The sequence below is a fragment of the Notamacropus eugenii genome, chromosome 2 (assembly GCF_028372415.1).
Source record: "Notamacropus eugenii isolate mMacEug1 chromosome 2, mMacEug1.pri_v2, whole genome shotgun sequence".
Lineage (NCBI taxonomy): Eukaryota > Metazoa > Chordata > Mammalia > Diprotodontia > Macropodidae > Notamacropus > Notamacropus eugenii.
The window spans coordinates 510,555,554-510,582,851 of record NC_092873.1 but is presented as its reverse complement, the minus strand read 5'-3'; the positions used below and the strand labels follow the sequence as shown (position 1 = coordinate 510,582,851).

Below are 27,298 nucleotides of genomic sequence, written 5' to 3'. Positions count from 1 at the left end.
GCCCCCTCTGCTTTCCCCATGGCTCCTTGGTGGCCTCAAACTGCCTATGTCTGCTCCAAACCTCCCCATGTAAGGGGTACAAGGATGACCTCATGGTCCAGGTCCTTCACTACTGCTATCTATTCAGTTCCCCTGGCTTGTTGTCAATCCTACCACCAACTCCTCCTCTCTGTTCCCGTCACCTGAATTCCAGGCTTCCCTATGACCTGCCTAAGCTACTGCACTACTTTAGTAACAGGTCTTCTCATGCCTGCTTTCTCTGAGAGCTAAACCATTCTTCCTAGATTACCAAACTCATCTCCTTTACATAAAGTTCTGGTCACATCAACCCCACCCTCCCAGCTCAGAACCCATCAATGGCTCCCAACTATTTACTCAGTGACAAAAACAGCAGTAATAGCTAACATTTATCCAGCACTTTTTACTGTAGGAAATGCGTGACACATTAGTGCCTCTGAAGAAGGGTCTTAGTATCTTCATTTTATAGACTGGGCAACTGAGACAGAGAAGAGGTTTAGTGGGCCACACAAACAGTTCAGTGTCTGAGGCAAGATTCGCATTTATACCTTCCTGACTCCAAGTCCACAGTTCTAGCTACTGCACACCCAGCTAAACAAAACTTAAAACTCTGTGTATGTCATCCAAAGCCCTTCCATTCTTGTGTTAGCCTACTGCCCTCTTACCCATCTATGTTCCATCCCTACCTGTGAACCTCATGCCTACCACATTTTCCCCCCCAGCTCTCTGATGGGTTCCTGTTCACTCTCAAACCCCACTCAACGCCATCTCCATCAGGCCCACACAGTGGTGATAATCACACACATTTACATTGCACTTCTACTCCCAACGCAGCACTGAAAATATTATCTCCCATTCTACAGCAGAGAAAACTTCAGCTAGACGATGTCAGATGGCTCTGCCATGACTGCACAGTTAAGTGCAGGATCTTCTGACCTCAAGTCCAGTCCACTGATGGGATAATGAAGTCATTTGTGTGACTAAATGGGCTGATATGCAGAGTCACCTTGGAGAAGAAAAGTCCTGTCAGTTACTATGTGTCCTGCACTTTGTAAAACACCAGAGATCTAAATACAAGCAAAAAGAAAAGCGAATCCCTGACCTCAAGCATCCTCCACTCTGGTGGAGCAGTCAGCATCTACCCTGCCTGACCAGGATGACTTTATACCTCTCTCTTTTGCACCCTCCTATTCCTACTCCTTTATAGTCAATAATCAATAAACATTTATTAAGGGTCTATTATATGTCAGGCACTATGCTGAGTGTGAGAAATACAAGTAAGAAAAAGGAAGACAGTGCCTGTTCTCAAGGGGAAGACAATGGATAAAAGGGACTAAAAAGGGCTGGGAGGATAGTGCCACCTGAGGAGTCAAAACTGAGCAGAGCAGCTGCTAGGAAAGGAAGAGATGGCTGGAATTTCAGAGCCCTCAATAAAGGAAGGCTATGGGAAGAGCTTTTTGCTTTGTCATCGATCAGAGGTAATAAGGACACTGAGGAAGTGTTGAGTATCACAGCTGCAACAATCTCCAAGATGATGAGCTTATCCTGGGGCAAGCTGGCTGAGAAATGAGGTGACAGCAGCAACTTCCAGATTCCTTAGAGAGGAGCCTGAATCACCATCCAGACTCATGGAGTCAGCATATGGCAGAGGCTGGGCTTGAACCCAGGTCTTTCTGTGCCTGAAGACAGCTCACTGTTGGTTAATCCATCATGCTTCTCACTCACGCATACAGAGTTATGCATTAGAATAGGTATCATCTCTTCCTACTTGACTTTAAGCTCCATAAGGGCAAGTATCCTGTCTCTATCAATACTCTATCTCTGGTCAAGGTCACAAACAGTGTGACCTGCTGCACAGAAGAGACTTTACAGTTTATTTGCTGTCTATTATCCCCAACACTCTCCCCTTGGCTTTTCAGCTCCCTTTTATGGGTTGTATTGATGACTCCATCAGAATGGAAACTTCCTGAGGGCAGGCTTTTTTTTTTTTTGGCTTTTATTTTCTTTTTACTTCTATTTATATTTCCAGTGCTTAGCACAGTGCACAAAATATATTAAGCAAATTAATCAATGCTACTTGCCTTGCCTTTTTATCCCCATCCACTGTTCTGGACATCAGCTTATTTTAGCGAACCCAGGTATCTTCACTCTCCCATCAATGTGTCAACCTCATGCCTACATGTGGGCTTCCATTTGCCAATGCGGTGTTCACCTCTCACAACCTCTTGGATTCCCAAAGGAGAGGGTGGGAGGTGATTAGTCAAAGTACTCGCTCATAAAAATGTTACAGTGAGCCTAAGAACTAAGCTACCTCCACAATGCATGTGACTGACTTGTAAGAAATCCTTCTTTTCCCACCACTTCAACTCAGACACACAAATGCTTAGAGAGGGTTCCCAGACCCTGCCATCAACCTCGCCCCCTCAGAGAAGAACCATCAAAACTCCAACGCACAAGAAGTCAGAGTGGGTGTCAACCATGTTTCCCAAGGTTTCCCCAACACTGCAAGCATGAATTTGAACAACGGGTAAACAGTCTTAGGAGATAAAGAGCATATAGTTTTCTTTTTGCTTAATTAACACACACGCACTGAGGGGTGAAAGTAACATGATGGACTTGTGTGTCTGCCTCTGAGAAAGCAAGAGTGTGCATGAGTTCCACCAGAAGCGAAAGGCAAGAGGAATCATGAAGGCTGGTCAGTGACGTACGTGTGTGTGTCTGTGTGTCTCTGTGCCTTGACCCATCAACCTCGCCAGCTCCACAACCCTCCTCCTGCTATATAAATACAATAACAGCTACTGAATACAGCGCTTTAGTCTTCAGAGAGCTTTACATGAGATCTTATTTGAACTTTCCAAGAACTCTAAGATATCGGTGCCATTATTATCTAAACTTACACACAGATGAGCAAACTGAGGCAGATGACATGATCTCACTTTTCCAGGGTCACACAGCTACTAAAGAGTCAGAGGCAGGATTGGAACTCAGGTCTTCCTGACTCCAGATCCAGTCCTCTATCCACTGCACTCCCTAACTATATTAAAGGAACAGGGAGAGAGGAGGTCACATACCTGCGATCATGGGACATTGCCTTTAGACCTGGAAGGGACCTCATAGGCCCTACAGGTCATTCAGGAAAAATAGGGGAAGGTTTGAGGGTACATAACTGGGCTCAGAACTGCCCCCATTCTAGCCCACTGGACATCTGAGCTCTACAAGGCTTCAGTCTGAACTACACTGCTCAGTAGTGCCTTACAGATTCCTTTCTTGACAGTAGGTAAGTGTGTGTGCGTGCGTGTGAGTGTGCGTGTGTGTGTGTGTATGTACACAGCCACCCACCCATGAACACATGCCCTGTTAATCCTTGTGCGCATGTGGGGAATTAATTTGACTTCTCAGTGAGGAGGTGCAGTGCCTGTCTATCTGAGGGAATAAGACTCCACTCTGAAACAGAGTTCTAAAATAATTTAATTTGTTCTTAAAATCCAAATTAGGAATGATTTAAAGAAATTCCCCAACTAAGCCCCTGGTGAATATAAATTTCAAAATCCTCATGAGGCTATTTTGTTGTGCAAATCAACTTTTAGAAGTAAGGCACAGCTAACATGGGAACTGGGGAAAGGGCAGGCCAAGGGTGGCCTGGAAGGTCTTGAAGACCCCTCCACCATTTATATAACGAGGACCAGAGGGGCAGTGCTGCCTAGTGGATGAAGAGCCAGTTTTATAGTCAGAAAGACCTGGGTTCAAGCCCTAATGACAGTGTAACAGAAGCCCCACAGTGTTGGGGTTCAGGATTGTGGGAACATAGATTTAAAGTGGGAAGGGACCTCAGAGTTCATATCTGCCCATTTCGTTTTATAGTGAGGAAACTGAAGCCCAGGGAGAGTAAGATTTGCCCAAACATGAAAGAAAAAGTCCCTTAATCTCTCTGCACATGCGTACACACACACACACACACACATACACACACACACACACACACACACACACACTTTTCAAGCTACTCAAAGTAAACCATATCAGGCAAGGAATTTAGTGTATTTTTACAGAGATTTACACAATATCTGTGTGACCACGGGTAGGCAAGTCACTTCCCTTGGCTCCATTTTCCCCTTTGTAAAATGATTCTAAGGTCCCTCCCAGCTCAGAAGCGCGATGAACTGAGATGTGATGGAATCTTCACATGGAAGATTGGAAGAGAAACTATTTTAGTATTTGTAGGTTTGCTACCTGAGTACGTTTGCCACCCAGAGTGGCTGAGTGACCTCAGGTAAGTGAGAAACTTGTCACTTCTCCAAGCCTCAGTTCCTTCATCTGTATAAAGGAGCTTGGGGCCAAAGGGTCTTCTGGCAGGGGAGTGGTGTGTCATTAACCACCACCAGGCTCACCGAGAAAGACAAAAGGTCCTGCCCTCAACGGGCTTACAACAAGCAAATAAATACGTACAAACAAGCTACGTACAGGACACACAGCAACAATTAAAGAGAGGGAGATTATGAGGACTGAGAGAGGCTAAGAAAGGTTTCCTGTAGGTAGGATTTGAGCTGGGACCACGAGAAAGCCAGGGAAGGTAATAGGCAGAGATGAGGAAGATCAGTGTTCCAGGGATGGGGGACAGCCAGAGAAAATGCCTGGAGCTGAGAGATGGAGTGTCTTGTTCATGGAACAGTCTGGAGGCTGGTGTCACCGGGTACAAGAATACAGAGATGGGGACTGGATGAAACCAAAGAGAAGAGAGACCTGGGCTGGCGAAGGAGGGGCCCCTTTGGGCTCAAAGTCAGGGAGTATTTTTAAGGGTGAAAATGCTTAAAAGAAAGACTTAATGACCACAGCAGGTAACCAAGTGGACTGAGCAGCCTTGTTGAGATGGGAGGAGTGCCCTCTTAAAGGGGAACACCTGCCCAGTCCCTCCCCACAGCAGACATAGCAGGCACTGAATCAACTCTTGCTAATCTGGCTGTGTATTTTCCCTGGTTATTTGGTTTTTGAAGTCCAAAGCTGGGCTTTGAGTTCTTCCTGCTATTCAGAATCTGATGGGCCTCTCCACACCCTTCTTCATGTGCCTGACCAAGGCAAACACTTTTTAACATAAATCTGAGATAAACTCAGTTTGAAAAGTAAAACTGCTCCCCAAAGAGCCCAGAGAATCCCTCTTGAACACACCACACCTAAGCCAAAGGCCGAAAGAAGATCACTTTTTTCCCCATCAGATTACCTACCTCCCCCCACCCCCACCCTCTTTGCTGGACCAACCTTCTTCAGAGAGGATTCCCTCTATCAGCTGGGATGACTGAACCTATTCTGGTCAAAGTTTCCATTTCATGCTCCCAGAAATCAAGAGCTATGTGGTCCCATTCTGGGACGGATTTCTCCTTTCTTCCTATGTTTTGTCAGATCCCAGTGCTCTGAACAAGACAGCTGGGAGACCAATTCTGGGCACTGGCCAGCATGGGACCCAGTGTGATAGAGGCCAGAGATGGAGGTCGGGGGAGAGGGGGCAGGCACATGCTCATCCTCACTTAGAGGTCCATCATGTTAGCACAAAATAGAATCAGAGAAAAACTCTGGGGAAGCAACATCTCTCAGGGCGTGACCCAAAGCTGCCTTGACATATCTCCTTACCCCTCCTCAGCTGTTTGCTAATTGTTTTAACCCACTGGAATTTTCCTTTACCTCTGGCTGTTGTTGTTTTTTTAACATCCCCAATCCTGCTAATGTTCAAAATTCTTGCTAATGTTTTTGTCTATAAATAAAAATCTGAAAGAGTTGCAGTTGGGCTGGGGGCGAGGGGAGTGGGGGTGCGGGTGATGATGAAAACATTCATCTAGCTGCCAAGGGACTTGCCTTGATTTTGGAGAAGAGATACCAACCACACAGCCATGTCTATGGGTAGCAGGGAGAGGGTGTCAGCTCTGGTTCTCCCTGGGTTTGGATGGTGGAGCAGACAGATGGACAGCTCTCGCATTCTCTTACCTTGATAGTTTTTGTCTGGAGTCGAAGTCCATTTAAAGTGTTGATGGCTTTCTCTGCATCCTTTGGATCAATATAGTTAACAAATCCATACCCTAAACTCTGTCCTGTTAAAACAATAGAGACAGAAGTGAACTTAGTATCTTTAGAGAGAAAGGCAAGACTCCCAGGATCAGGAGCACATCTGCAAACCACTGCCATGGCCAAATGTGATTCCTGACATGGAGGTTTCCAAAAACTTCCTCCATTACAACTTTAAGTGAGGGAACAATATTCCAATACCATAAAAGTGTGCACATTATATACACAGTACAGCAGTGAATTGAGAGACCAGACATCACTGTCTTCCACACACAAGATGGAAGGTGCCACCATGGGTTGGTCTTACTGGCCACATGGGTCCCTAGCCCAATGCACAGAGAATCATGAGAACAAGGAAGATCTATCAAAAGATCATGGCTTTAGGGATGGAAAGGTCACCATCTAGTACAATCCTCTCATAGTAAAGCTGAGCTCGCTAAGATTCAGAAAGGGGACTTCATTTGCCCAATGTTTCAAAGCTTTCTAGCTGTCAAAGGTAGAATTAGAACCCAGGTCCACTGATTCTAGTTTCAGTGCCCTTTCCACCAAAGGGACTCAATAGGTTTACTGCTTTGAGAATAAATGATGCTAGAATTTGAAGCAGATGCTGTGTACCCTCAGTCTTGCCATTCATCCCCAAAAAATCCCCCTCCCCCAAAATTCCACCAGAGTCAACTAGTGAGAGTGTAGTACAAAGGGCGAAGTGAAAAGACATTTATAATGAGGGGTTCAGCTGCTCTGTAAGGAGACGGGGATAATGTGTCTACAAGGAAATAAGGAAATGACAATGGGGTTTCTAATTAAGAAAAATCACCACCACCTTCACCAAAAACGGGCAACAAACTCCAAACCCAACAATGTGCTTGCAACCATGCTAATGCTTATAAATAGTCCATCAGCTCTCTCCACCATGTGTCATCAGCTAAAAATATCATTCGGAAACTTTATGTCTTTGACATTCCCTCCCTTTCAGCAGCACGGCTGGGGGACAGCCACACGAACTAGCCTGAGTGTCCAGGTGCTGTGGGCGTCAGGCAGAGCCGCCATGAGTGAAATGAAAGGACATCGCATGCCAGGAAAGAAGGGTTATATAAAGCCTCCTTCAGAGTACTGGTGACGCCTATGGGAGACCAAACAGCCTGTCACTGCTGCTTGATGAGAGCCCGTTTCAGCAGCCAAAATCAGCTCAACAGCTTCTGTTTTGCTGGTAAATGTCTGTGTTGATATTGGTAGTAGGAGGGGACCCTAGGAAACAACTGGGTTTGTATCATGAAATTTTTTTAAAAACCTAATTTAAAAATAATTTTAAAAAAAATGCTAGAGAAAGATACCTGTCCATACATTCAAAGACATCAAGTTCCATAAGAATCAGGCCACCTTCTTGCAGCATTTACACATACGTGCATACACACATACATGTGTACACTTATGTGTATATATTTATAGATCGAATATGTGTTTATATCATGGAGAGATAGAGATAGATACACACACACACCCCCCCACACCCCCCCCGACACACACACCCCAATCTTCAATCTGTTAGTCAAACTCACCCTGTGCTCCCATCTCCCTCCTTACTCTGACTCTGGAAGGATACAGCGGTATATACAACCTGCCAAGTATATCTTTCATTAGATATATTGGGGGGAGGTCCTGGAGGGGACATGGGACAACTATCATCCACAACCACTGGCATTCAAACACTCCCCCACAGGGCCATTCACTGAATAGCATCAGTGAGTAGTGCCCTTGTCAATTACCCGACTCTCCCTCCTTTCAACAGCCTTCTCTGGCTCCATTTTGAAAAGTACAAGAGCAAGGCCTGAACGTCTTTGGTTTTAAAACATCAGCTTCTTCTCGTTTTGTCTGGGCTTTATGCAGCCAGATTACATCAATCTAATTAAATCCACTTATATCCTGCAATTTTCTCATTTAACTTTACCTTGAAGACAACAGAAGCCATTTAAAAAAAGAGAATCGTGTACCAAAACACTTTTTATCATCTCTTCTATTTAAACCCATGCTTCCTTTCAGTGACTAAGTGCTTACAGACAGTTCCAGACACAACGTGTCGCTATTTTAAATGGCATCCAGGTTATTATCCTTTACTTCCATTGAGCTCCCCTGAAGCACATGCTTCTCAGTGGGTCACATTCACCCAATGTATCAAACTCAGAAAGGTAGTCAGGTCTATAGCTAGCACTTCTGACCCAATTCACAGAGAGACAAAGGAAGAGGGAGAGAAGGAGAGAGAGAGGAGCAGAGGAAGGGAGGGAGAGAAAAAGAATATTATAACATCAGAAGATAGAAAGCCAGGAATACTTGGCCACTTCAAAACAAAAACAAAACAAAAATAATGGCTAACACTGATAGAGTGCTCTAAGGTTTCCAAAGCACTTCATTAATACCCACAACTGTCTCTTCCTGAAATTCCTCCTGACTTACCTCTAACACCTGAAAGAGGTGACAATTTGTTCCCTCCTGACACGCGGCTCCCAGTGAGAACTTATGTAGGAGAATTCCTAACAAGAGAATTGGTGTCTATTTCTAGGGAAGACGAGAGCCTATCTAAAATTAGGCAAACATCCATGGAAATTAAAGATACACTTCACTTTTCAAGTTCTCATAAAAGGCCAATCACCTATATGTTCTCAGGTAGGGACCATCTGAAACCCCCAAGATGGAAAGCCTACAGAAGTAAAAAACCTGTTGTGTTCATCCTTTGTTGCCAAAGAAGGCCATGCCATCAGAGAAATGATGACATGATTTATACTTGACTTTGTTTTGAGTGAGGGAAGGCTGTGCAATGCTTCATTTCTCCTCCAGAGCCATCTGAATCCAGTGACCAGATATTCATCAGGATGTTGGCCCACCTGCCTCCCACATTCAAACCCTTGGGATCCTTCCTGGAGGTCGTCAAGCAGGGATGCCTGATGACATATGCTTGACTGTCTGCCATTTCCATGAAGACCACTGGGCTGTCCTAGAGCTAAGAAGTTATTGTTTCATGAGGAAACACCAAGAAAAGGCTACCACCTGCCATCAGAGGCACAGGACAGGTACCCACCAATGGCCCCCACACAACATCACCAAGTAAGCATTTACCAAGGCAGACCATTCTCTGAAGGAAAACACAGTTAATTCATCATTTGAGGCAGTGGGTAGGGGATAGGATATGGAAAACCTAAGGAAAAGTACCCTCTGGGCACATGTGACTAGTGAATTCTTCTGCCCCAATCATCAGAACTTTCACCTAAAGTCCTCAAAAACTGTGCCAGTGCTAGATTGTGCTCCAGAGCATCAAAACCCCAGGCAGGGTAATTTTTCCCTTCTTTAAAAGATGAGGAACTGGAGTCTGTAAAAGCGGCTCCATACCTGGACACATAAAGAAAAGGCACATGATCCACTCGAGTATCCAGAGTAACTCTGGTTGCTGATGAGGTCTGGGTTGGGACATCCCACGGCTTCGTCTGGAGTAGAGCAAATTGGATTATAATGAGCATGTGTGTGCTACAAGTGTGCTTGTCTGCATTTGAGCCAGATAAAAAGGATCTTTAATCATTAATTCATTTCCCCCTTTGCTTTAAAGCAACTTTCCCATTACTACAGACAAAAAAAAACCACAACAAAAAGCATTTATAAAGAACCTACTATGCGCCCAATGCTAGGCTAAATGCTGCAAACACAAAGAGAAGCCAAAGCAGGCCCTGCCCTCAGGGAGCTCACTGTCCTAGGAGGCAACAACTAGGTACACGTAAGGCATATCCATACTAAAGAAGGGCTATGACGAAAACGCCCTAGCAGGTGCAGGAGCCAAGAAGATCCAGAGAAGGTGGGGCTGAAACTGAGCACTGAAGGAGGAGAGGCGGGAGGGAACGAGGACAGGCAATACAAAGACCTGGTGATGGGAGATGGAGTGCGATGTGCCAGGGATGGTAAGGAGTTTGTTGCAGACAGACTGCAGAGTGTGTGAGAATTATGCACGGCAGAGAATACTTTAAAATGGGTCTGAGAAGGGGCAGAAAGCACCAGCGGGGCTCATCAAGGTGGGGGTGCAGCAAAGCCTGCACAGGCACACTGAGTCAGTCAGCCTCTTCACAGGGCCTCCTGCCCATTCTCCTCTATCTGCCAAGCTCCCGAGGCCGGGTCAGATGGGCACCTGCTGTGATGACAACATTTGAGTGCACTAAGGCCTTTTGGTGGGTGTAAGAATCCCTGGCTCAGGCTGAAATACTGTTCCTCCAGGCACAATGAAATCCCTGGGCAGTGAACACCTGATAATGTGGGTGTGAATGATCCACTCACTGCCCGCTCAGTCCCAGGCAGCCCCATCTGAGGCTCAGAGAAAACACTGATAAATTTACCCAAACAGACCCAAAATACAGTTAGAGTGAAAAAGATCTGATGATTGGGGGGAGGAGGAGAGGAAGGCACTAACCACTCCTAAGGCAAAGCCTGGGCTGTGGCTTGCTCTCTTCCTTCCACTGGCCTAGATAAGGGAGACTTGAGTGCAGGCCCCTGGATGCCCCCATATAGGTCCAATATTGTTCATGTGGTCCCCAATGACCTGGGAGGAGACTTAGATGGCATCTTTAACTTGTATGTGTTCTTATGTAGGTATGAGGTCATCTATGTCATTGTTTCCCTCCCTCCCCACCTCCCCAATAAAATAAAAGTTCTTTGATGTGGACAAAGTACAGAGTTTGGCACAGAGTAGGAATTTAATAGATGCATATTCATGAAGTGAATGACACAAAGCTGCAGAAAATGTGCCAGATCAAAGACGAAACTGAAGAGGGACCAATAAAAAGTCTTATAATTTAAATCTTTTTGAAAAGCAAGTAAATACTTGTAGGACGGTCCATCAACAAACACCTGTTAATAATAATAATACTAACAATGAGGCTGCTAAATAACACAGTGGATTAGAGAGCTGGACCTGGAGTCAGGACGCCCGAGTTTGAATCTGGCCTCAGATACATACTAGCTATGTGACCCTAGACAAGTCACTTAACCTGTCTGCCTCAGTTTCTTCAACTGTATCATGAGATTAATAATAGTATCTACCTCCAAGGGTTGTTGTGAGGATCAAATGAGATAATACTTGCAAAATGCTTAACACAGCTCATGGCACAGAGTTGGCCATTAACAAATGCTTCTTCCTCCCACTCTCTCCCTCCCTCCCTTCCTTTCTTTCTTCCTCTGTTCTTCCCTCCCTCCACTGATACAGTGTCTTAAGGTTTACAAAGCACTTCATGTATATTATTTCATTTGATCATCAAAACAACCACGAGGTCCCATCCAGGTCTGAAAGCAACATCCCAGGTATCTGGCCTCCTCTCTTCCTGTTCCTTCAATATAGCGAGGGATAGAGGCCTGTATCTGGAGTCAGGAAGAACTGTGTTCCAATCCTGCCTCAGACACTTTACTAGCTGTGTGACCCTGGAAAAGTCAGCTCCTACAACCAGTCTCCCACTCCTATCTTAGGCTCTAAAGTTTATAAAATGTGTAAGTCATGAGATGAGTTTTGCTGGATAGATGGAATTTGGAGAGGAAGAAAAATCAAGCAGAAACTCAGCTTGTTTTGACTTGTTTTGACTGACACAAGCATGGATCCTGCCCCACATGATGGGGAGAGGGGTTACTCTTCTTGTACCCCAGTGCTATCCATTAGTCCTTTGTGATCCTCTTTTTACCCGTACCTCAAGTGAGGCACATCAGATTTTAGAGATAAGGTATAGAAATACCTAAGAAACATTTAAACAAGCAGCCTAGCAAAATGAATAGAGGGCTAGCCTTAGAATCAGGAAGATCTGGGTTCAAATCCTGCCTCTTATACTTATTGGCTTATGACTCACTTATGTAACTTGTAGGCAAGTCGTACAACCTCTCTGAAACTCAGTTTACTCCTCTGCAAAATGTATGTGTTATAACCAATAAAAATACCATTTTCAGCTGTGTTTTGTCTCTAGAGTTTAGCACATAATTAAGATGCTTAATTAATTCTGTTCATTTATTGAGAGAGCTTTAATTCCATTTCTTTTCTTCCTGTTGTTTATTCATTCCTCAGTCATGTCCGACACTTCATAGACCCCTTTTGGAGTTTTCTTGGCAAAGATTCTGAAGTAGTTTGCAATTTCCTTCTCCAGCCCATTAAACAGATAAGGAAACTAAGTTAAGTGACTTGCTCAGGGTCACACAGCCAGTAAGTGTCTGGAACAGGACGTGAGCTCAGGAAGAAGAGTCTTCCTGACTTCAAGCCTGGCACTCTCCACTGTGCTATCTACCTAGCTCAAATGAGATGATATATGTCTGTAAAGTTCACCGAAAACCTTGCAGCATTATATGGATATCAATTATTATTTTATAAGAATGAAATAATATAGTTATTTCATCTACATGAAAAGATTGATATATATGTAGAAGGACGGATTTTAAATCGTTATCTCAGTAGACAAGGGTACAGGAAACTCAAATAAGAGAGCCAAACAAATTCTGAGTTAAGAGTCAGGAAAATTCATATTCTTTTGAGCAAAGCACCTGCAGGTAAAGGCATGATACTCTATGGACAGAGGAGAGAAAGAAGGGAGGGAGAGAGAGAAGGAAGAAAGGAAGGAGGGAAGGGAGGAAGGAAAAAGGAAAGAAGGAAGCAAGATGAGTTGCCCACCTGAAACTGCTCAGTTGGGTCCACAGTGGGGCAGCTACTACTCCTCATTCTTGAAGAGGATCATGACATCAGTACGCGCCTCTGGAAGAACCAGATGAGCCCTTAGGTCCCTTCCCATTTAAAGACTCTGATACTAAATATGTTTCTTTGAGGTTGATTCAAATAGCACATGGGGCCTGCCTTAAGTTCTTGATGACACTCAGATGAAGGGATGCATATGCTGTGACAGGCACATGCCTCTTTGGGGACAAGAGTCCTTGGTTTATTATCTCAATATGAATTCAGACAGGGAAAGAGAAGCCCTAGCCCCCTGAAGTGGCCCCTTGATTTCCTGATACCCAACACTTCACCCTCCATTAGACGTTCCTATGACAGACAGCTTCAATTCAAGTTGAAGTTAATTATCTTCTCCATGCTGATAATTCTCATTTATACATCCAGCCCCATTCTCTCCCCACAGTTTGAGTCTTGTATCATCCATTTGCTGGGCATTTCAAACTGGATTGTCCATAGGTATCTCAAACTCAACATGTCCACAAAGGAACTCATTCTATTCCCCCACTTCCCAAACTCTCTATTTCTGTCCAGAGCACCACCAGCCTTCCAGTCCCCCTAGATTTGCAAATCCGGTGTCATCCATGACCCCTCAAAAATCAAGTACCAGATTTTGTCATTTCTACCTAGAAAATATTTCTCTTATCTTTTCCCTCCTCTTCATTCACACAGTCACTACCATGGTACAGGTCCTCCTGTCTTCCATTTGTTTCTTCTAGTCTCACTCCCATTTGTCCAATTCATCCTCCACTTGGCATAAAAATGATGTTTCTACAGTCCAGGTCTGATGGTGTCTTTCCTCCTGACTCAACAAACCCTTCTTATTTCATGAATCAAATACAAGCCCTTGTGATGGGCATGCTGAGCCCTTCACAAGCTAGCCTTAACAACCTCTCCAGCCATATGCCATGTTATTCTCCTTCACACAGACTACAGTCCAACCAGACTGACTTTGCTGCCCCACTGGCCTCCAACCACCCTGGCTTTGGGCCTACGCACCCCGCTGCATGAGGCAGCCCTTCCTTTTCCAGCTGCTAGTGCCCTCTTCTCAATGCACTTCTTGTCTGCTCTGAATACCCATTTATACTTACTCTATTTATATCATTTATATGTAAGTATAGATTTATATTATGCCTATTTATACGTCTATGTTTTCTCCTCTAATAGAGTGGAAACCCCTCGAGGGCAAGTCTTGTTGCACACCTGAATTTATGCTTCTTTCCAGTACTTAGTGCAGACCCTGGCATATAATAAATACTGAATAAAAGCTGGCTGACTGATTGTGTGACCTTAGGAACCTCATCTCCTCTCTGGGCCTCAGTTTCCTCACCTGTAAAACAAAGGGGTTGGATCAGCTAATTTCTAAGATCCCTTCTACCTCTTCAATACTGAATTGTGACAGGCACAGCAGCAGCTCATGCTTTTATCACATATTAAGGTTTAAAAAATGCTTTCTTTGTGAAGATTATCATTCACATTGTACAGATGAGGAAACTGAGACTTATACAGTTCAATGAACTATGCCTTTCTTAAGACACTCTGCTAGGCAATGGGGATGCAAAGACTCATGGCCAACCTCCAGTGACTGACATTCTAGTGATGGAGATTACATGCAGACATGTATGTGTCTACACACACAGATAGATACATATGTATATATGTACATATACACATAAGTAAAATAAATTCAAGGTAAGGGTGAGGCAGCAGCATCTGGAAAAGGAGAGAGGTGAGAAAAGGCTTCAGGTAGAAAGTGGCACTTGAGCTAACTATGAAGCAACTTTCCCATGAACTAGTAAGTGAAAAAGCAGAATTCAAACTAGGCTCTTCAGGGCTCTTTCTAAATACAACCTCACTCACTAGAAGGCTGAATTCAACCACTTTTTGTCTGTTCTTCCATTTCTTAAGAAAAACAGATCACAAGAAAAGGAACTCTCTTGGATGGTTACAATGACACCCCAATATTTAGGTCATGTCCTGGGTCACTCCTCATTCACTCCCGTTTCCGACACCTCTGACATTCATGAAGCAGGGAGACATCTGGGTGAGTCCATCCACAAATCTCTCATGTGCTTATCACCTTCTGTAAAGACCAGGCATTCAAAAACAATGAACAAAAATAGAGACCTCAGTCTTGGACAGCTCCAGAGGACAAGCTGCTGATCTGTTTTTCATAAAGCAGATCTAGTGCCATCTAGACTCCTGCCCAGGCCTGGAGCTGGACTGTCTGTGTGCCATACCAAAGATACCTGAGAATGAACAATTCTGGGTAACAGTATCTCACATCAAGCCAGATGCCGATGGACAGAAGGGCATCAAGCTAGGGCAGAGGAGGTAGCACACTGATGAAACCAGGGGGCCCAAATTCAGATGATGAGACTTCTCGCCCACCACCCACTGGCTCAAGGGGCTTGTGCTACCATCTTCTGAGTCTTAGCTACTGTCAACTCAAAGGCATTTTAAAACCCACTGTAAAAAGCCGCGCCCAGCAACAAAGGTTAGCAAAGGAGTGGAGGGAGTCCATGGAGGAATGAATCACAGGATATAAATACCTGCTGTCGACTTTGTGTGAACTGCCTTTAGCCAGGGAAGAAATAAGGGTAGACTGGGAATGGAGGGGTCTGGGCCCAAGTACTGGACCTGATGCCTAGCTGCTGCGTGATCCAGGGCACAGTACATCCCTTCTGGGACTCAGTTTCAAACTCTCAGACCCTCAGAGGCCACTTAGCTCAGCCTGTCCCCACAAGTCACCTTATCTGTCAAAAAAAGGACTAGATGAGCTAAGAATACCTAATGCTGGCATCATTTTAGTTTTCTAAGCACTTTCACTCATTCTTTTGCAAATGATTTTCACAACCTTAATCTGGGTAGACATTATTATTCCTGTTTTATAGACAAGGAAATGAAGGCTCTAGGACAAGGGGTTCTTAACCTGGGGGGTTCATGAACTTAAAAAATGTTGATATTGGTATTTCAATACAACTTATTTCCTTTGTAACCCTGCGTGTCTTATTTTATGCATTTAAAGACATGATTCTAAGAAGGGGTCCATGGGATTATCAGCCTGCCTGCCATGATACAAATAAGATGAATAATCCCTGCTCCAGGAGATCCAGGGACTCATTCAAGGTCAACAAAATGAGGAAATGCTTCTCAGTAGTTCCAAGATGGCACAGGTCTTGTGATGGCCAATCCAGCCAGTCACCCTTCCACTAACCCACACTAACTCTTAAAGGCTTCTCTTGGTTACAAGAGTCTTTGACTTCATAAATATATAAACTTGTACAATAACTATGACTGAGACCAACCATTTCAGCAAAGGACACTAGGCACTGAAAAAGACACAAGAATACTTAGGAGGTAGACCCTGTCCTCACAGACTTTAACCTCTAGCCAGAGGAGATATGACTTATGTTTATGCCTAAGCAAGGTTGTAATACTATTTTAAAAATAATTTCACTGTAGATTGGAATAAAAGAAGACGCTCAGGAAAGGTACTTGTTAAGTGAGGGCAGGAGGGAAAAGTCATTAATTCCTTGTGAATTCCTGGAAGGCTTCCTGGAAGAGATAAAATTTGAGCAAGGCCTTGAACCATAAAAGAAACAATGACGGTGGTAGTGTGTTTACGGTATAAAGGCTCCAGGATCTAAGAAAACATAATGAAATGGAGTTCTATGTCCATGTCCTATATGTGGTGAGCTCCATCCCATACAGAGAAAAAACCCTGTAGGAAACCTGGAAGAGAGGGCCTGTCCAAGTTGGACAAAAAAATCTGGATTTAAGACTTTGAAAAGGCTGGGGAGAGGGAACAAAACAGAGCATTTTTAAAACACTTTTACTGAGTTGGAATAGTACAAATTAGGTTAATAAATATTCCCCTATTTTCAGCTCAAACTTTTAAAAATGCATTTCAGTATTTTTAAAATAGCTGTTAACTCAAAGGTATTTGGTAGTAACTTAATTGCTTAACTCCCTGGTTTTCAACTTGGGAATCTTTTAATTAATTATGCAGCTTTTTATCACCTCGAGTCAAACCCCTCTTCAGGGATGTCATAGAGGGAATGTGTTCTTCATGGAGGGGTTGGAGCAGACATCCTCTGGGGTCCCCTTCTCCCTCATGGAAGGACTGATTCTATTAGACCTACTTCTATGCTTGCTGATCAGCAAACAAACCATTCTGTGCAGAGAGGAAGGAGGCTTAACACAAACATACGAGCCAGAGCACTTTGACGATAAAGCCTTTATCAAATGAGGATGCATGGCTTGAGAGCTCAAGCAGTAGAAGTCAAGCCAGAGATCCGGGTTCAAGTCTAGAATCTGCTTTTTAGTTACTAGCTGAGTGACCTCAGGATTGCTCATCTTTCTCATCTGTCAACAAAAGACACCAGACAAGATGATCCCTAAGGTTCCTTCCAATATGGATGGGAAGGAGAAAGATTGAAGAAAGGATTAGACCCGTGACTTGGGGTGGGTCAGGCCAATAATCACTGACAAGAGAAAGAAGGTAGAGTGGCTTTTTTCTAATTTTGCCCATTTAATCAGATAAGGAGAGTGACTTTTGCCCTGAAAAGGACAAAAGAAAAATGGCTAACAGGGCTGATACCCAAGAAACACAGGGAAACAATAAGAAAGCACCTAGCTAGAACACCTAAATGAATCTGAGTCAGATCCATTATAAACTGGCAGATGTGACTTCCAATGCATAATAACCACTGAAAGATGATGGAGAAGGGTAATCACACAATTTTCAAGAAAAAGAATAGAATTGTGAGCCTTCAACGTATAAGTCAAGCGAGCTTGACTTTGATTCTTTGGAAATGTCTATGAAGGATCATTAAAGACATGGTTAGTGAACATTTAGAAAAGGAGGTAGTGATCACAAGAGCTGTCATGGCTTCATCGAGACTAGGATTATGCCCACTAACCTTCGTTTTTTTTGACAGGGTTACTGAACTAAGAGATTAGATTCTATAGAAGGAGCAGACATAGACTTAGAAAGCATTTGATAAAACTTCTACTGCTAGTCTTCTGGGAAAAGATGGAGAGATATAAGCTAGATGCTATCCCAATTCAACGTATTTGGGACTGGATGAGGAATGTTTTAATGTTTCAATATTATCTTGGCAAGAAGTCTTGAGAGATGTTCCCTAGGGATCTGTGCTTGGCCCTGTGCTGTTTAACATTTTTACCAATGAGCTAAATAAAGGCAGGTTGTATGTTTATCTAATTTACAGATGACCCAAAGCAGGGATGACTAACAGTGGACGATTTCAAGTTTAAGAACTTGACAGGCTAGAGCACTGGATTGAATCTAACAAGATGAAATTCAATAGGAGTTAATATAAAGTCTTATACGAGAGTTCAGAAAATCTACTTCACAAGCATGAGATGAGGGAGGCATGGATAAACAGCAGTTTGAAAGAGACTAGTGCATTTCAGTGGGCTGAAAGCTAAGTATGAGTCACCAGCGTGACCTGGCGGTCCAAAGAGCTAATGTGATTTGGGATGCATTAAGGAAGGGATGGCTTCTAGGATCAGGGAGATCACAGTCCCACTCCGGCTTCTCTGCCATTTTATTTTTCCTCCTGGGACATACGGTTTGAGGGTTCTGCTAAGCTGGAGTGTCCAGAACGGCAGCCAAGATGGTAAATTTCTTAAGTCCAAGTCATAGCAGGATCTATTGAAGGAACAAGGGATATTTACCCCAGAGAAGAGAAAACATAGGGTGGACCACAGGGTTAGAGGTGTAAGTGACCTCAGAGGTGATATAGTCCAAACTTCTCATTTTACAGAGAGTTTAAATAACTGCCAAGGTCACAGAGACAGTTACCTTCAAGTATCTGAAGGATAGTCATAGGAAAGCCAAGGAGTAGAACTAGAAACAATGGGTGTCTGTTTTCAAAAGGCAGATTTAGGATCAACATCAAGGACAACTTCCTACTAATCACCTCCGGGGAGGTGATGAGTTCTCCCTCCCTGGAGGTCTTGCAGCACAGTTCAGATGATTACTTATCAGGTGCAGTGTAAGAAGGCATTCCTTAGAGGACACTGGTTGGGTTGACTAGCTGGTCTTGTCACTTTATCCTGAGAGTCTGCAATCCTCAGCTGGGACCTTTCTTGCTTGATGTTCTAAGGCCTCAGCTCTGACAATCTAGTCTAGCCCAACATATGGCTATTCTCAAAGGAATTAAGTGTGAAGTCACCAAGAATGATTACCTGCCTGGGGCTGTACCTAAAAAGACAGATATTCTGAGCACCCAGTGCACACACAAACACTGTTCTGGAGCATGAGGATATAGCTGCTAGTTTCATTTTTAAAAAAAGAAAAGATAAAAAGCTGGCTGCTATTTATATCCTAATCCATGGGGAGGGATTCCAATCTCTTCGAAATCCCAGATGTAAAGGAGAGTGTATTCCCTTCTGAGCAGTGTCACTGGAGTCCAGGGTGGTGCTCAGTTGGGCTTAGGTCCTCAGTGCAGGTCTCTTCTGAGGAGTTTTAGGAGAAGGGATAGGATTCAAGGTTTGGAGTAGGCTGGCCAAGACACTCTAAGGAGTTTCTCTCAGCTCTTGAGTTCTACAACTTTAGGCTGGGTACTGGACAAAAAGCACTTGAACAACTGGGTCCACCCCAGTTGCCCTCACTGGTGCCTCCATGATACAGCTCCAGCCAATTTTCCCATGTCCTATGCTATACCCAGACACAACTCCTTGGTGTAATGCTCTAATCACCACCCCCCAGACATGGCTAAGGGGCATTGAAGAGACAGTCTGGGAGAGTCAGGAGTGCAACAAGGAAAGGAATGAAGATATGGCTGGCATGAGCATCCTTAAAATGGAGATTCTAGAAGAAACTGGCCAAGCAGACAGAGAGGTGGGGTGGGGGAGGGGGGGTGGGGGTAGGAGGGGAGATAAGAAACCTTTCATTGTGTGAAGTCCAGGGGTAGAGGGAGTTTCCTGGGTGTAAAGGTTTCTGAGGTAGAGTCAAGAAAGTACCCTGGAAAGCATTCATTCTTTCCTATTCTAGTTAAGAAATTTCCTTCTTCCCTGTCTTATTATCCCCCTTAAAAATCACAACTTTTTGGAAAAGATTTTATTTAAGAGGGAGGAGAAATATGCACATAGTATCCATACACAGTTTGTGAGCCTGGGAGGTGGCTTAGATGGGCTTGAGAAGGGCCTACACCAAGGTGGGAAGGCTTTGAGGTGGGGGTGGTCATCTGACTAGGTTCCAGAACACTCATCCGTAGGCAGCATGCCTGGTCACTTGCTTTGCAGATACCTCACATCTTGTGAACCACTACAGGCTGTAGGTGGGTTGTAATCTGCATGGAGAGCCCATGCTGATGAAATCACAGACTTTAAGGACTGGGGGACAGAATAGAAAAAAATACAGGTGACTTAGAACGCACAATAAGAGTAACACCAGTGAACGTATACTTACGTAGTAGTATTTTACAAGCTTCCTGTCTGGACTAGAACAAAGGATGCTTTGAGATCTGGAAATTAAATATGGTGTGGCAATATCCTTATGAATTAGCAGTCCCTGGACACTTCTGGACAGTGTTGTTAGAGTTTTAAACTGGTTACAGTTTATGAAAATAAGAGTGCATTAAAGCAAAATTATATACAGGGACAAAGTACTGACTTAAAATTGGAAAGGAGGAAATTCTGGAGAAAAAAACCCAATATTAGAGATATGAACAGAGAGAAATATAAACCAAATTTTCTTATTGTTAAGAATAAATGAATTAAACTAAAAAAAAAGAATTCGTGGCACAGTGAATGAGAAAACACAACTCCACAATCTACTACCTACAATAGTTAAGTAAAAAAAGTACAAAAGCAAAGATAAGCATAGATTCTAAGCACAAAGCTGGAAAAACAATGATTATGCATCAAATGTTTCCAAAGCATCGGAAGTGGCGATCAGAAGAAGCAAAAATAAAAATTCATAATATCAAAATAATAATCAGTAAAATTACATTATGTTTAAGGGATCCATACACACTATGAGTCAATATCAGGATTTAACTTATATGCACTAAATGGGATAGTATTTAAATTCATAAATAAAACAACTGATAAAAGAGATAATAGGAAATTTTAATGTTCTTCCCCTCAGAGCTAATAAATTTAGCAGAAATATAAATAAAAGAAAATACAGAACTGAAGAAACTGAGAATTTGGAGCCAAAATACTTGTGGTGCCTTCTGAATGGTATTACCAAAGAACATATATGTGTGTATACATATATATACATATGCATATATGTATACATATATATGCATATATACACACATACGTATCAGTTATCAACCACATGACATTTTTAAAAATTGACTATGTATTATATTAGGGCACAGAAAATTACAAATATTAAAAAACAGAATGCTAAACACATCCTTTACAGATCATAATACGATTAAAAACAGCAATCAATTCAGGAAGCACCAACAACACGGGTCTAGGTGGAGAGTTACTGGTGAAGACTTAAGTGACAAATAGGTTAAAGAACAAATTACAGACAGAAAAATAACTCCATGAAAGACAACATACACAAAATTCAGAAATACAGCTTAAATAGTCCTCAGAGGAAAAATTTTATCCCTGAGAATATACAGTAACAAAATAAACTCTTAAGAAGTCTTTTTACCTTTTTACCAAGGTGGTGGCTAACAAAGGTATGAAGACAGAGATGATGAGCTAAGCTAGGAAGGTCCTAGGATGACCTCTAATCCCCATTACATTTTTTTTTTTTTTGCTTTTCTTACAGCTCTTAGCACAGCGCCTGACACACAGTAGGTGCTTAAATGCTGGTTGATGACATATATAACGGATAAACCAAGGGAATCAAGTAAGAGCTGGATCCTGACCAGATAATTTTAGACAAAACTAAGAAGTACGTCTGAAAGCAATATAATACGTTTGTGCTTACTTCTCCCTCTTCTATTTTTTTGTGGCAGAATTCTGAGTTTATGTGATATATTTTAAGTCATAAGCAAGGAAGAGGTCAGGAAATGACATGCATGAATAAGGGGACCAGCGGTCTCCCAAAGCTGCAGCACGCTCTTTCCTTACTTCTTCCTCTTTAGCCACGGCTCAGGAGCTAGGTGGTACACTGTCGTAACAGCAAGGTCAGGAAGACCAGAGTTCAAATTCCGTCTCAGACATTTAATCTTAGGGATGTAACGTTCCTCTGAGGACGACTTAAGCTGCGATTCTGAGCTGTGTGTGTGTCACCATCACCATTGCTTTCACATAGCCATTCTTCTGTCTACAATTTGTTCTTTACCCTATTTATCACTTAAAATCTCACTAACAATTCTCCACTTGGGCCTGTGCCTTTTATTGGTGCTTCCTGAAGTGATCGCCATCTTGATTGTATCATGATCTATAAAGGATGTGTTCAACACTTTGCTTTTAGATATTGATTTATAACTTTTCGTGTCCCAATACAGAATCCTTTTTTATATAAAATGTCATGTGGTTGGCACTGAGAAATATACACTATTCTTTGGCAGCACCATTCAAAGGCTCCACGAGTGGCTGCGTAGCTGAGCAGATCACTTCATCTCTCCCAGACTCTGTTTCTCCAGATGTAGCATCCATCTCACAAGGCTGATATGAGGATCAAATGACATAATGCATGTACAGCACAATGTGAACCGTGAAGCTCTAGATAAATGACTGACTATGCATTTAGTTACTTTGCATGTTTTTCCTCATATACTTATTAAGTGTGATGTATTACAGTAAAGTATGTTATTGTATGTACCTGTCAGCAGAATATAAACTACGGGACCAAGGGTGTTGGTTCTCTCTCTCTCCTTAGCTTCCCAGTGTCTGGAATGGTGCTTTGGCCCACAGGAGGAGGGACTGAGGAGAAAGAGCCTGTAAGGCTGCAGAGGAGGTGGCAGAGACTAGCAGGAATCAGGGCAGGGGCCAAGGACCTGGGCAAGGTCGCTGGTTGGGCTGAAGTTGATGATTCCTGAGAACTGCTTCCAAAAGCAGACTACTTCATCTTATCCGGATTCATTCACTTTAAGAGGAGTGCTGCCTTGAGTGAGTCCTTTTTCCTATCTGGTCCTCAGTTTCCTTGTAATAATAATGAATAATCATGACAAATCTTTAAGGTTTGCAATATATTTTACCAATATTATCTCAAGTGATCCTCACAACAACCACTCCAGGGAGGTCAGGTGCTACAATTATGCCTATTTTACAAATGGGGAAACTGAGGCAAGCACAAGTTAGATGACTTGCCCAGGGGCGCACAGCTGGAGATGATTTTGAGGCAACATTTGAACTCGAGTTGTTCCTCACTCCAGGCCCTCCATCCCCTCCATGTAAGATCCATGAAATGAGCACCCTGCAGGCAACTATTTACTTAAAGTGGTCTCTTCCAAGTGCATGAGTCCATAAGACTTTCACAGTAGAAATGAACTAATACATTAATAAGATGTAAACTTGATAGAATCACAGACAGAACCCAAGGGAAGGGACCTAAGAAATCATTCTGAGGGCCCAGATTTGCCCAAGAACAGGAAAGGAGAGGAAACGTCAAGTCTGAGACTCAGGCTTCCTGACTCTCAATCTCTTTCACCCCCACCACACAGAGACCTGGGCTGTGATCACAGTTTTTGCACAGCCTGTCACATGTGACCTGGAGAGGGTCACCATTTCCTCCCCTTTAAAAAGGGGGTGATAACACTCTGCATCTGACACTTAGACTTCTACAGCTAGATATCTAGAAGTTAGAGGTGCTCTTCTTTTGAGGGAGAAAGGAGGACAAAAGAGAATTATTAAAAAGAATTACAGGTTTCTGGAACAGACCTCAGAGGCCCTCCCCTAAAACTCCTTTCATTTTAAAAACAAGGAAAATGAGAGGGGTGAATGACTTGACCAAGGTCACACAGGGACAAAGTGGCAGAGGTGGCATTTGAACCTGAGTACTGACTTCAAATCCAAGGTTCTACCTATGGTATAGTTTCCTTAGGCCTTTCCTTAGGCTACTGAAACCCAATAGCCTTCAGGGGCCTTGATAACTGGTCCTGGAAAACTCAATTCTTTCCTTACACAATCAAAAACAAAAAGAGACAGAAGTTGGATAGAGAATGAGACAGAACAATCATCCTGTCTTTCATCAACTCCGTCACAATAAAGATGTCCCAATCTCACCTCTGTTTCAAGATAAACTCTGTCCCAGGGTGGAAAGGGCTGTCCAGGCTCCCCCTTCCCTGAGGGTCTTCCAGCAGAACCTGGAGTGGAGGGATCCTCATTCAGCTGCACCTATGATCTCTTCCATCTCTGAGATAAGTAAAGCCTTTTCAAGCACCAGGACACGGTGGGTCTCCAATCAATGGAAGAAACAATGGCGGGGCTCCAAATGGAAGTCAGTCATTAGAAGTATACACAATGGTTTCCCCTCAGGGACTCCAGAGTTGAATACCTGAGTTTCCAACACGAGGAGCAGAAGTGGACATAATGGATGGTGACATCTTCCCAAGTGAGCAACATCGATGATTAAAGATGGAAGCCTCCTCTGCCCCATGGCCTTGGTCATTCTATGGAACAAGAGACCAGTGTCTCTTGATAGTCTCTGAATGTGATTCAGGCCTAGAGAGGCCCTTAGGGGGCAATCAGTTCTAAACCTTTAATCAGAACATGAATCCCTCTATGACATCAGCAACAGGAGGCTGTTCAGACTCTACTCAGTCACCTGTGGTGACAGGGAACTCACTACTTACTGAGTCAGCCCAATTGGAATAGCTCTAATTGTCAGGGTCCTCTTCCATGTGCTGAGCTGAAGCCAGTCTCCGAGACCTTCCTATACTGTTTAGGAAGCACCATCTCATCAGGCGTGTCTCTTCCCCAAATGGAAGAATCCCTATTTCTCAGAAAAGAACTAATTCTCCAAAAGTAAGGGAAAGGATTTACAACTTGGGAGAAACTCTTCACCACAATTTACACGTGTGCCAAAGCCAGAAGGGGCATCAGGGATCTCCTGGGTTCAAACTAGGATCCAAAGAGAGGGATTAGATTTCCCAGCATCACACACCAAGTTCTCAGGTCTCCTGATCCCTTGGCCAGTGAACTCCAGCCTTCTCCTTATTAAGAGAAATAAATCTAAAGACCCATAATTGGTGCATGACATAATTAGCAATATCCTCAAACCATGCTCAGAGAAATCTACAAATGGAATAGGACGGAGGCCTGGGTCTTTTCAGTTCATGCTGGCCATGTCAGGGGCACACCAGAGTGGCTTCATCAGGAACAAGTCATGCCAGACTAACTTCATTTCCTGTTTTGACAGAAATACTAGATTGGTCAGTGAGGGGAATGCTGTAAAGATCATTTACTTAGATTAGTGAAGCTTTTGTTGTTTCTTTATTATTTGTTCATTTTTGAACATTCATTTTATTTATTTGGAGTTTCAAATTCTCTCCCTTCCCTACCCATTGAAAAAGGCCATCAATATGATACCTATGATACACGTGAAGTCACGGAAAACATATTTCTATATTGACTGTGTTCAATAAAGCTTTTTGATAAAGAGTCTCGAACTGTTCTTGGAAAGAGGGTGGAGAAAAGGGGACCAGACAAGAATTGAATTAAATGGATTTTGACTTGGTTGAATGAGATGGTTGGACTCAAAGAGTAGGTGTTAACGGGTCAGTGTCAGTATGGAAGGAAGTCTCTAGTGGAGTGCCCAAGGGATTTGTGCCTGACCCTGGGGTGTTTCACATTTTTATTAACAACATGGAAAAAGGCATCCAATTTACAGATGACACCAAGCTGAGGGGGATACAGTGGATGACAGATTAAGACTCCCCAAACCTGACAGTCTAACACACTGGGTAGAAGCTAAGAACATGACACTTAATATGAATAAATGTAAAGTCTTAAACTTGGATTCAAAAAGGCAACTTCACAGAAGATAAAGGAGGTGAAGATGGACAGCAACTGACAGTGGTCACCAACAAACCTCACAGGCTCTTGGGCTATGTTAAAACAGAGGTATAGCTTTTTGGAAGGAGGCAGCTAGGTGGTGCAGTGAATAGAGCACCAGGCCTGCAGTCAGGAAGACCTGAGTTCAAATCCAGTCTCAGATTTTACTAACTGTGTGACCCTGGGCAAGTTACTTAACCCTGTGTGCCTCAGTTTTCCCCTCTGTAAAATGAGTTGAAGAAGGAAATGGCAAACCAGTCCAGTATATCTCTGCCAAGAAAACCCCAAATGGGGTCAGGAATAGTTGGACACAACTGAAACAATAGAACAAAAGCTTTGGGGAAGAGGAAGCAATCATGCCAGGTCTAGAGGCCTGAGGGCTACCCGAGTCTTACCTTACCTGTCCCAGGTCTTCTGTTGGCCAAACCGGATAAACGTATGAGAGAAGAGACTTTCCGGAGTCGAACAAGGGTTAGGCTTTATTCAGGGTCCTGGTTACATGTGCAGGGGGAGCTCTTCCTTAGGAGGGAGAGAGAAATCTCCCAAGGAGGCAAAGATCTTACAGTAAGAGATTGGAAGCAGAAGTGTAAGTGGGGAGAGAGGGGGAGGGGAGAGCGAAGAGAGGAAAAAGTGAGCCTTCTGTCCTGTCAGGGCCCCTCCGAGCTAAGAGCGCCTTCAGGCTTTCCTGACCCTAATTAAGCTCTCCGGCCATGTAGTTTGCACCTGAATACCATGCCTGTTAGATAACAATAGGTGTGCCCAGATCCGGGACAGTCTCGAGGGCGGGGATGCTCCTCCCATCACGTTTCTCACGGGAAGAGGCGGAAATACACGAGATAGCTCGGTCTCACTTCTCGATTCCCTGGTGCTTCATGGGGGGCCTCATGAGAACTCTAAGATTTAGAAGTTCCCACCTTTACCCGCCCGAGACTGTCCACATGGAATTGAGCTTCCATCCCCAACACAATCAATTAAAAAAGGATTTATTAAGTGCCTACTATGTGCCAGGCCGTGGGTACACAAGTACAGAGACTGAAACAATTCCTACTTACAAGGAACTTACATTCTAATGGGGGAAATGACCACGTATACATTCTGTGTGTGTTCGTCTTTTGTTGCCAAAGAAGACCATGCCATCAGAGAAATGATGACATGACTTGCACTTGGGCTTTGTTTTGAGTGAGGGAGGGCTGTGCAGGTCACCAGCTGCACTTTCCCTCCTGGGCCATCTGGATCCAGTGACCAGATATTCATCAGGATGACTGGAGATGACCCAGGATGAGGCAGTTGGGGTTAAGTGACTTGCCCAAGGTCACACAGCTAGTGAGTGTCAAGTGTCTAAGGTGAGATCTGAACTCAGATCCTCTTGACTCCTGCACTGGTGCTCTATCCACTGCACCAACTAGCTGCCCTATATGTATACATACATACCCCATAAATATATACCAAATTAGTTCAAATGCATGCAAAGTTATTAAACACAAGGTGGTTTGTGAGGGAGAAGACACAAGCAGTTGGAGACATCAGGAAAAGCTTCATGTATAAAGTGGGGTTTGA

General features: G+C 43.5%; 1 protein-coding gene across 11 annotated transcripts in view; it reads right to left on the bottom strand.

Moving 5' to 3' along the window:
• Positions 1–27,298, bottom strand: part of ELAVL4 (ELAV like RNA binding protein 4) — a 140,018-nt gene that overhangs the window by 19,257 nt on the left and 93,463 nt on the right. For 10 of the 11 annotated variants that reach the window (XR_011975802.1, XM_072649385.1, XM_072649392.1 and 7 more), the window contains one exon: positions 5,992–6,095. Coding sequence is in view for 10 of the 11 variants with exons in the window: in XM_072649385.1 (XP_072505486.1) it covers positions 5,992–6,095 (104 nt within the window). In the remaining variant the exon portion in view is untranslated. Of the gene's footprint in view, positions 1–5,991; positions 6,096–24,242; positions 24,393–27,298 lie in introns of those variants that run through there. The other variant, XM_072649391.1, reaches the window with a different exon arrangement.